We start from the raw sequence: 10,283 nt of genomic DNA on the forward strand, positions 1-10,283 counted from the left end.
TGGCGGTGCCATTCATTAGCAATGTTGCAAGAAGGTTCTGGATTTTAATTCACCAACATCATGGTTGTTTTCATGATTTAAAAAAAAAAAAAAAAATGAGTGGCACAAAGGAGCGCAAAAACACAACTGAGGGGCCCACAGGAAATCAGAGTGTTTAAATGGAAATAGGTTTAGTATAGCAAACTGCCATGGAAAACACAATTTTCAGGCTCGTGCAACCCTGTGTCCAGTCGCAGATTTATTATATGAAAAGTGAAGCTGCACTGGAAAACAAATTTAAGCAAATTTTTAAGTAATACCACTTTAAATAAATGTTTTATATGTGTTTTGCATTGGTGTGCAACATGAAAAAGAGTGTTTACACAGTAAAATTCGCTGAGTAAATTTTACTCAAATTGAAAAAAATTTTACTCTAAAAAAGACAGTATTTGGTCCCAGTCTAAATGGAGTAAAGTTTACTCTTACGGTAGAGTTCAACTTTCAGAGTTAAATCTACTCTATTCAGTGCAAATATTTTAATACACATGATGATAATTTACTCAGTATAAAATAAAAACAACTCCACCCTAATTTTACTCTGAATAGAACAGAATTTTACTCTACATAGTATTTTATTCTAAATAGAGCAGAATTTTATTCAGAATTGAATTTAAATTTATTTTAAATAGAATAACATTTTCACTCCAAATAGAATTTAAATTTTACATACAACTAAATTTTACTCTAAATAGAATTAAAAGAAGAAAAATATGTGACTTTATTTCACCCTCTAGGTATTATCATTCACTGCAAGGTACAATAAATAAATCAGAAATAATTTTTATTTTAACTGCCACCTTTATTGTTCACAGGAAACAGTATGGTACAATATAAAAACTGGAATCACTATCACTGTATGACACCTGTAAATCAAATGCTTTACAACAGAAAAGCTCTTCAACACAAATTACATGAGGTCCGTCTCTTATACACAAAACTTGAAAAGCATTAAAATGCTCATTCAGACACACTGTTTGCAGTGCAAAGGTAATCAACAATAACCTCTTCACAACAACATGGCAGATCTTGAGAAAAACTGGCATTTCACAATGGAGTTTTAAACAAACAGCTAAATCAGAACGGTAAATTTTTCCATGGTGTTTTGCCCATCTAACATTTAACATCTTGGTGTTGATTGGTAGCTGAAGAGTCTCTGCTATCTTACATCCCCAGTCCAATGCATTTAAAGAAAGCATTTTACCTGGTCCAGTGGTCAGACTCCTAGGGTCAAACGCCTGCCAAATGAAAGCAATATGACTTTGATGTTTTATTGCCAATGTTTTAGTTACATTTTTGAAACTTTTCAATTGTTTCTTAAAGAAGTTGTGGTTAGATCACTTTGAAATGCTTTATCAAGGAATTAGCATTTGTCTGGGACCTCTTGCAAATGAAACATAACATTCCAGCTCAACACCCTTAGTAGAAAAAATATATATTCAACGCAGCATCCGAGCCCTCAACTCTGCAACCCGAGGATTCACTTTGGTTGTATCAACATCTATCTCATAAATGGTGGTCTGCAGGAAGTTGTACATATTGACCAGATTGTGGTCATATGACGTACCAAAGACAAAGTGAGCTTTGAAAAGCTCATCGAAACAAGCAAGAGAGCCTGGTGACTTACAAGGTACTGCATGTTTGTCTATCACAATGAAGTACTTGTGAATCACACTCCTCTGAGTGCCCACTGCAAGGAGGTATGGTTGAAGGCTCTCCGTGATGCCATCGAGATGCCCCTGGATGCTAGTTCCCGTCTGTGACACAAAGACAGATAAACGTTCCAACATGATAAGACTTTGGTTAAAAAACAAGGGGCTGACAGAATTAAGGACAGATACAAAACAGACAAAACTAGTTCAATTTTAACTGCTAGCTTGTCAAGAGTATAATCTGTATATCTATATGAGTATATATACAGATATAATCTATATAAATATGTTAATTACCATGACAGTTAATTTGCTGAAATTGTAGCATTTCTATTTACAATGAACTTAAAGTTTGGAATGACTTGTTGTTTGTGTACTTTACTCAAGTGATAAAAGAAATGTGTGATGTTGCAAATACAGTCTACATATGGTTGTGCAAGACATAAAGGCTGCTTGACTGAGCTGTATACATCTCTTGGTAATGACTAAATTCATAGTTGTATTTAAACATACACCTTTTAGTTCGTCAGAAATATTGTTATCAATGTAAATATAACTAGTTATGTTTCCTTTACTGTAAATTTACCTTGACAAACTTGACAAGATGCTCACAGGCTTGTCTGGCTGAGAGCTTTCCTGGTCTCTTGCGGCCATGAGGTGATGGTGGTAACAGGTGTACAAGGATCAAAATGGATGACATATCACTGTCCCATCCTGGAAACATAAGTAAATTGAAAACAAAAATTAGCTGCCAAAACACTGTTGCACTTTCAAATGCTCCAATTAAAACATAACAATATAATCTATCTATTTTATCTCACCATTTTCCACTTCTATTGTGCATTCAGCATTTTGCACATGGTACTGAAGGTCATCTGATTGCGTGAGACCACAGCTTTGTTCGAGGACTTTCTGCTTGTAGATAGTGGGCCACTTCTCCAGGAACTTCGCAGAGGTGGCTTCATCGAACATCAAAGTAAAATCTTGCTCAATCTGCAGAAGAGATGAAATTAAGTTTTTGAAACTCCTTACATCAAACAACGTTATGCTCACTTTTTTCCTCACATGCACCTCAACTTATAAATGTAACAGTGAGGGAAGTTGAAGGTAAGATAAACATACTAATCCTCCTATATCCAGGAATCTTGGGAAGTCCAAAAAGATATCAGATGACTTCACTGGATCATGAATCATCTTTTGGCGATAGTTGAAGGTCTGCTTCATCTTCATCATAACAATTCCTTCATCAGCTGTATGTTTCATCAACGCAATAGCCTCAGAACACAAGCTGTCTGTCATTAGGCAGTTGTCTTCTCTGAAACAGTCTCTATCAGATGTTGGGCCCCCTAACAGTGAATATGAATATGACAAAAATGTGACACCGTGTCCTACAAGGCTTGAGAACTCAGCTAGAATTTTCATGCATGCAGTTTAGTCTCCAGATGAGTGAGACTTGAATTATAACTACTAACAATATCACATACCCATTTGCGTTTTTGACATTCTGGGAGTCTTGTTTTGTCCATTAGAAGCTTCCTTTTGGATAAACTTCAATCTCCAAGCCAGATACCCACTCCCATCTTCTGCATTGTAAAAATGCTCCTAAAATTAAATTAAATATTTGAATTAACATGTTAAAATATATTTACACTTTCAATCTGAAAATTGCAGCAATTGAGCTCCCTTGCTCGGGACTGGAGTGCTGAACTCTAAAGGGATTTAAATAATGAGAGTTAAGAAAAGGCAGCACAGATGAAAGTCCTGCGAAAAGAAAAACATCTTCAGCATTACTCAATCCAGAGCCAAACTTTTAAGAAAATTCTACATATATTTCATGCCTGAAAAATGTCTTACATTCACGAGTGAAGAGTAAATTGTTTGAACTTATTCTTTTTTGTACTTACATAGCCCAACCTGCTCCTAGGATCAGCCAGGTATGGGAACAACGTGATGATACCCTTTGCATAGTTCTCTTTGACACGTCTTGAAGGACTTGTCCTACACAGACAAACACAAAGTACAATCACTGTTGAAAGTCTAAATACCACCTCTAAGAAAATAAATGAATGAATAAATGATAAAAGAATTTATCATATATATACTTATGAAATAACTATGTCAGCATACCCATGTTCACTTGTCATATGTGCAACTAATATCTTGACCATGTCACGCCGTCTGCTATCCGTTAGGCTTTTTGTCCGGGCATACTCATTGATGATCCTCTCTCCTCCTGGTTTGTTCTTTAGAACATCTTCAACCATCTAAGTAACAGTAAAATAGAGCAATATAATAATATATAATCAATATACCATAAATATTTTTCTTGTAATACTAAAAAAGCTTTCAGGTTTGTTCTAGATCAAATCAAAGGTCTATAGTCACGAATACATGTTATTTTTTTTAAAGTATTTTTTAGTATAGAATTGAGGTTCATTAGATATTCATGATCACTGTGCTTCAAAGCCACCTAAAGTTCTGTTAAAAAGCACAAATAATTACCCTTAAACTTGTCTGTCTGTCAAGCACACTAACTTTTTATGTTGCCGATCCGGGCTACAATATGCAGAGCTGTGCTGAAGGAAAGACAGCAGAATCTTGTGCTTTTATGACAGTGATAATAATACATATAATATATTCAAATTTGTGTCAACTTTCTGAAAGGGTATACAGCAAACTACATAGCTTACCCAGGCAAGAGAAGTGTCGTCAGCTCTCCGTCTTGTTGTAGGACTGTGTTCCAATAATATGGTGTCATCAGAGTCCACTTCAATTTCTCCACTGGAACTGGTAAAGGAGGTGCTTGCAGAAGAATCTATCAAATCATAAAAATTATAGAGGTCACTTTTGTGCTGCCCCTGGTTGCAACAATGAGTTTCATGTAAGGAGACTAAGGATGTACTGTCCACTTTGAGTGTGTGTTTCTTTAGCAGTAATTGACTATGTTTTTTGGCTAGCTGCACTCAAACGGGAAAATCCACCTCGTAGCCGGGTTTGTAAAGCACTTTATGAATGAGCAGTGTTGAAGATTTTTAGTTGTAGTGCCTTGATTTTCCTGTGTTTTAGCCAATGAGTGACAGAATCGATAACATAAACTAATTTAAGTTTATTAGTCACAACCAACCACATGACATCACATTCCATAACAAACAGAAAATCTTTTTAAATGTTTAGCAGTTATTTCTTAAATCCAGCTTCAGAAATAGTTAAATCCATGTCAGTTTTTGAGAGCAGGGCTCCATGATGTAAATTAGCCTTTATATGTTTAGTGTTTCATGTCTTCTTGCCTTCTTGTTTAAGTTTGTATGATGGTTAGTGTTATTTACACAATCACAAACATTGTAGTACCCACCAAAATATAGGATTATTTGAAATTAATACCAGAACAAGGCAAAAAAAAGTGAAATTAAATAAACTGAACCAGAAAAAACATTTGATATAGCAGCTATTATAGCACCATCCCCAAAGCTTGACTGATTCACACAATCTATGAAACACACTGGAAACTTTGATTTTTTAACTCACCACATTCCAAAAACGATGTGTAGGTCAGTTGGCCCTCAAAACAGATGTACTTTTGTTGTTCTCTATACTTTACACGCACAGCTTGCATCCTTCATGATATGACAAGGATATTGTTAAATAATCAGATTTATTACAAATACTTACAAAATTGAACAAAACACACACATAAATTCCTTGTGTGTCTTACAATCTCACGATGCTCTGTTCTGATGACAAAGCATGTAAAAAAAACCCATAAGTAACAGAAAACTCTACATTGCAGCAATAGGAAGTTTGTATAATACTAATCTAATATGCTAGGGGCTACAGACTGCAACCATGCATACAATTCAATTCTGAGTAAAAAACATGTGCTCACCTACCATTTTGGATAAAACATTGGTGCACAGGATTTGTTAAAAACACACTTCCCTGGTCAATTATACTAACTAAAAACAGCTATTCAGCAATGCTAAATTAAGTTTATTGAAATATAGCTGTCTGTGAGTGGTCGAACAACATTAATTTTGTTGGAAGCTAACATTAGCATCAACCTTGGCAATTATGTAGCATGTAAGACCCACAAACTCAGAAGCTGTAATATAATACATGCATTACCCTTCACATAAACAAAAACTCCACATTTTATTCTATATTAAATCATTATTTAGCACTTTGCTTATTTACCTGGCTTGTGCTGACAGTCGCCTCCGTTCCACTGCGGGATAAGAAAATGGCGGCAGAAACGAAAATGGGCGTGGTCTTTCTATATTACTCCAATAGAATTTCCTCTGTTTTTTGGCTCCAACTCTAGCGGCCAATTGAAGTAATTAGGTTCCAAAACGTGCAATAATGACTCTTTTAGATGAAAATGATGTTAACTCTGGAAAAATTACTCTCTCCATTTTCCTGTGTAGGCTTTTTAAAGTTATAAAGTTATAATCTTGTTGAAGTAGCTTAATAGTGGACAGGTTATATAATCCAAATATATTTAAGGTCCCCAAAGTAAATGTACGCATTATAGGTAATGAAAATTTTCACAATCATATACATGATATTAACAGATCATAATTACTGATTAATTGATGTGTATACCTCTAATATTGAAGGTGTTAATGAATTTAATCATATTTTGGATATGCCCCGGGACACACCCCTGACTGTTCGACTGTGGGCTTTTGCAGGAAGTCTACATGTCTTCCCTTTATCTGTATTGGTTCTCTTTCAGTACTCCAGCTTCCAGCCACTGTCAAAATGCAACTTTCATTACAAGAGCAGCATGATAAACAGCATTACTGTAATTGCATTATATTTTTCTGTAATGCAATAATGTAATGATTTAACCATACTAAAGCCATGCTAATGCTAATTGTGTCATTACTTGTGCCACACAAGGTCTTTAATTAACTGCATGATGGGTGGATAGAAAAAAGAATCAGATCGCTTCAGTTTCAGTGACTTCAGTTAGAATGGAAAGAGCAGAAAAATAGCAGACATCTAACATGCTGACAGTGAGTTAATATGTAATATTTGGACAAAAATGAAAAAGCTTAATAACACGATGCTACTTAAAACCTGGCATTATCTTATTCACTTACACACCTCACGATGGTTGTTTTATGGTATGGTTTATGTCCATTTGCCTATGCAGAGCCTACCTACTGTAAGAAGGTATGCAAGAAACACAAACACAATAGCATGAGAAGCAGAAATAGTCCAGTGGGACATTGTTTTTAATATCCAGTGTCACTTCAGCTCTTTGCATGTTACAGCTTTACTCTTCTCCATGACTGCAAGGACCACAAGCAATTCAATTCAATTCAATTCAATTCAATTCAATTCAATTCAATTCAATTCAATTTTATTTATATAGCGCCAAATCACAACAAAAGTCGCCTCAAGGCGAAAGTAGCCCACAGACTGGTTGTTGGTGACAATGGCCTGGAGACTGTAAATACCTGACAAATGTCCATAGGGTGTGCGTAGGACCGCCGCAGAACCATATTGGAGCATATGCCTCTCACTGACAGATAAATCTACATGGAGCTAAATAGCAGCTCTCCATTCTACAATATGTGTTCAAGAACGTTTTAATCTTTGGGGCTAAATTACTCAGATGGTTCTATTAAACAGAAGATATTCAAGTTAAATCTGAAACCTGGAGCATCCATGTGTTTTTATAGCCAGTGGGATTAGCTAAAGAAAATAATCTAGTCCCTGTAAAAATCTAGCTTGTTATTGTATACAAAGGAGAACATTGTGAAGCTGGAGAATGATCCCCTGACTTAGTGTTCGTTAAGTCACAATAGCATGTAGGTGTGAGTACAATGAAAAGCATTGTTGTGACAGCTAAACATTATCATGGCAAATATGTTAAAATCCTAAGGTTGCAATTTTGTTTCAAGTACTTCTGTCTCTAATCAATCTCCTGCCTTTCTGTGTTTAATTTGGAGAAACGTCTTTCTTCTTTTCCTTATGTTTAAAAAAAGGTCACCCTGGCTGCAGTACATTTTAAACAGTCAAAAACAGAAATTACTTTATGGCAGTGCAAAACTTCATCCTCTCTTATTTTGCATACATTGTCTATGCAGCACAAGTAGCCAAGTCACAATGTAACCTATTACCAAAGAACAAATTACGCTCTGCAAAACTGATAGAAAAATCTAAACCCTGTTTCCTCACTACCTTTACAAAGATGAAGAGTTTAGAGAATCACTCAGAAAGTTAGAAGTGAAATGTTAGAATTGATTGAAACTGAACACTTTGCCCTTTAAGAGATGAATGAGCCAAACGCCTCTCACACTTGCCTCAGTGCCACTACTAGTGACAGAATTATTTGTAGAAATATTTCCATTAGTGGCCACACCCTGCACATTTTAGCCATCCTGCCTACACTCCGCGCCCTCTAGGTGCTTTGATGGGACTCGGCGTATAGCTACAGTGTTGGTCCATTACCTTCTCCCGCTACTCTGTTTTGTCCATCTTGCCAATGTAATATATCTGAGAGCATAATGAAAACAAATAACACAAAGCAACTTCCCTTCACTGGAGATGAGAAATGAGAATGCGTGAAAATAACCGATGGATTGGTGTAGAAGTTTAAAGGTAACGCAAGTGGAGCAGCTCTGTCTTTCCCTCTGAAGGTTACAGAACGACAAGATTAAAGGAGTGTCAGTCTGCAGCCTTAAATGGCTGCCGATGGATGCATCTCTGCCCACCATCAGAAAATGAGGGAACAACTAGGAGAGAAAATGGGAGGTTGCGCGAGAGGTAGTGGAAGAGAAGGAACAATGGCCTGAAAAGTCAGAGATACTGGCGGAGCTTGGTGAGACGTTTAGGAGAAGACGACAGTGTGATGATGGGTGAGGAGGCAAGTGATGGATGAGACAGAGGTGGGGTGGGGGGAGAACTGAAAGAGAGGGAGGACGAGGGAGAGCAATTGTGCTGTTCTTGACACCTCCACAGAAAACACCTTGGCAAGCTGTCAATCAGACAGGCTTGCTTGATTGATTTTCTCCTCTTTTCAATCAGCATTTCGCTACGCGTCCCTCTCTCCCTTCAGAATGTGCCCTGATGCCAACTTCCAGTGGGTTTTTTTCCCCTTTATACATTCTTTATGCTGCACGTCAGGACCAAACAGTCACTGTCACATTGACTGTCCTAAAACAGCAAGCAATCAACATATTAGACGAGGAATTAAAAATATGCTTATGTCACCACTTTACAAATGCCCGGTGGAAATGAAAGCTACTATTTTTACGTAGGATGTGTTAGAAATACTGTAATGGGATATTAAAAGCACAATCCCCTCAGAGAAGCGCAACTATAATAGATTCAAGAACCAAAGTACCTTTGTGCAACCTTCTCTTTCAAAGGTACAACACACATATATATGTAAGTGAAACATGATTTTTAACTGGGTTAAATGTTCTCCTTACACAGTAAGGAAACGTTCTTTATATATGTGTGATTATTAGAAATATTTCAATAATATGCCCACAGACAGTGTATTTTTTCCTGTCACCATCATGCAGCATGTTATTATTACATTATTGGATTTTTTAATGATATGATTATTCTAGGTGGCAACTTATGTAAGGAAATATAATGAACTTATTAAGCAATAATTCATACAGAACATTTTTAGAGTTTTGCAAGCTACATTTGTATCACATAGTATCACATAACACTTTGGAGCAGTGTTACATTAAGTTCTGCTTTGACAAGATAAATAATTCACCTCTGTTTGATAGCTTATAGCATAAAAAGATTTTATGTACAGTGAACACACCGGCTTTGTCTTCTCAAATAAACACGAAGGTGGGTACACTTATAAATCAGAGAAGGGAAAAACAATGAGCAGAGGAACCTTTTCATTGCCATCTAAAAGGTTAACAAGCAGCCAATAAAGCTTGGGCCAAAGCCACTAGTCTCATTTTGAAAGGAACAAAAGGAAGAACTGTGTTGTACATTTACACGTAAATAAACTTCACCCTGCTACAGTTTTAGTGGTTGGCCATGGCTGCAATTCAAGTCTCAGTGGACACCACTCTGGTCACCCCACATTGATAGTGAGTTGGTCAAGTACATCAACAAATTATGTTGGGCCCAGCCATCCCCTCAATCAAAGCAGGATTGAAGTTTTACAACTTCAGGGAAAAACTGAATCAGAACTACCCTTCTGTTCAAGGTTGTCAACAAAAGTTAATGAAACAGCCGAGCCTGCGCGCTACCTTCCTCCTTGTTTTAAATTATTACATTACAGTTAAAAATAAACATTAAATCTTCATAATCCCTTGTCAGTTTCTAGACTTATTAGGAGAGCATAAACAAAATCATTGTCTTAATTCAATTCAATTTTTCAATTTTATTTATACAGCGCCAAATCACAACAACAATCGCCTCAAGGCATTTATATGATAAGATAGACCCTACAATAATACATATAGTTTTGTAGCATTTAGTAATATTACCCCAAACTCACACCAGTTGGTGAAAACTAAAAGCCCAAAGAGCACTTTACTTAACAGTGATTGCGGTGACAGCAGTTCTGCTGAAAAAGACGGCATTTCGTCTAAAACAAGCCTACTT

General features: G+C 36.3%; 1 protein-coding gene across 1 annotated transcript; it reads right to left on the reverse strand.

Annotated features, from left to right (window-relative positions):
* Window positions 1-837: 837 nt before the first annotated feature.
* LOC146382397 (uncharacterized) lies at window positions 838-5,906 on the reverse strand. The gene is made up of 10 exons (XM_084932502.1): window positions 5,880-5,906; window positions 5,214-5,302; window positions 4,379-4,503; window positions 3,816-3,952; window positions 3,593-3,686; window positions 3,173-3,290; window positions 2,811-3,034; window positions 2,510-2,681; window positions 2,275-2,402; window positions 838-1,793 (listed from the first exon to the last, which is right to left on the reverse strand). Exons 2-10 carry the CDS (start codon window positions 5,299-5,301, stop codon window positions 1,476-1,478), a joined length of 1,404 nt encoding a protein of 467 aa, XP_084788628.1. The 5' UTR covers window position 5,302; window positions 5,880-5,906; the 3' UTR covers window positions 838-1,475.
* Window positions 5,907-10,283: the final 4,377 nt, after the last annotated feature.

Source organism: Perissodus microlepis, chromosome 7 (assembly GCF_051167445.1).
Source record: "Perissodus microlepis isolate ML-2025 ecotype Zambia chromosome 7, ASM5116744v1, whole genome shotgun sequence".
Taxonomy (NCBI): domain Eukaryota; kingdom Metazoa; phylum Chordata; class Actinopteri; order Cichliformes; family Cichlidae; genus Perissodus; species Perissodus microlepis.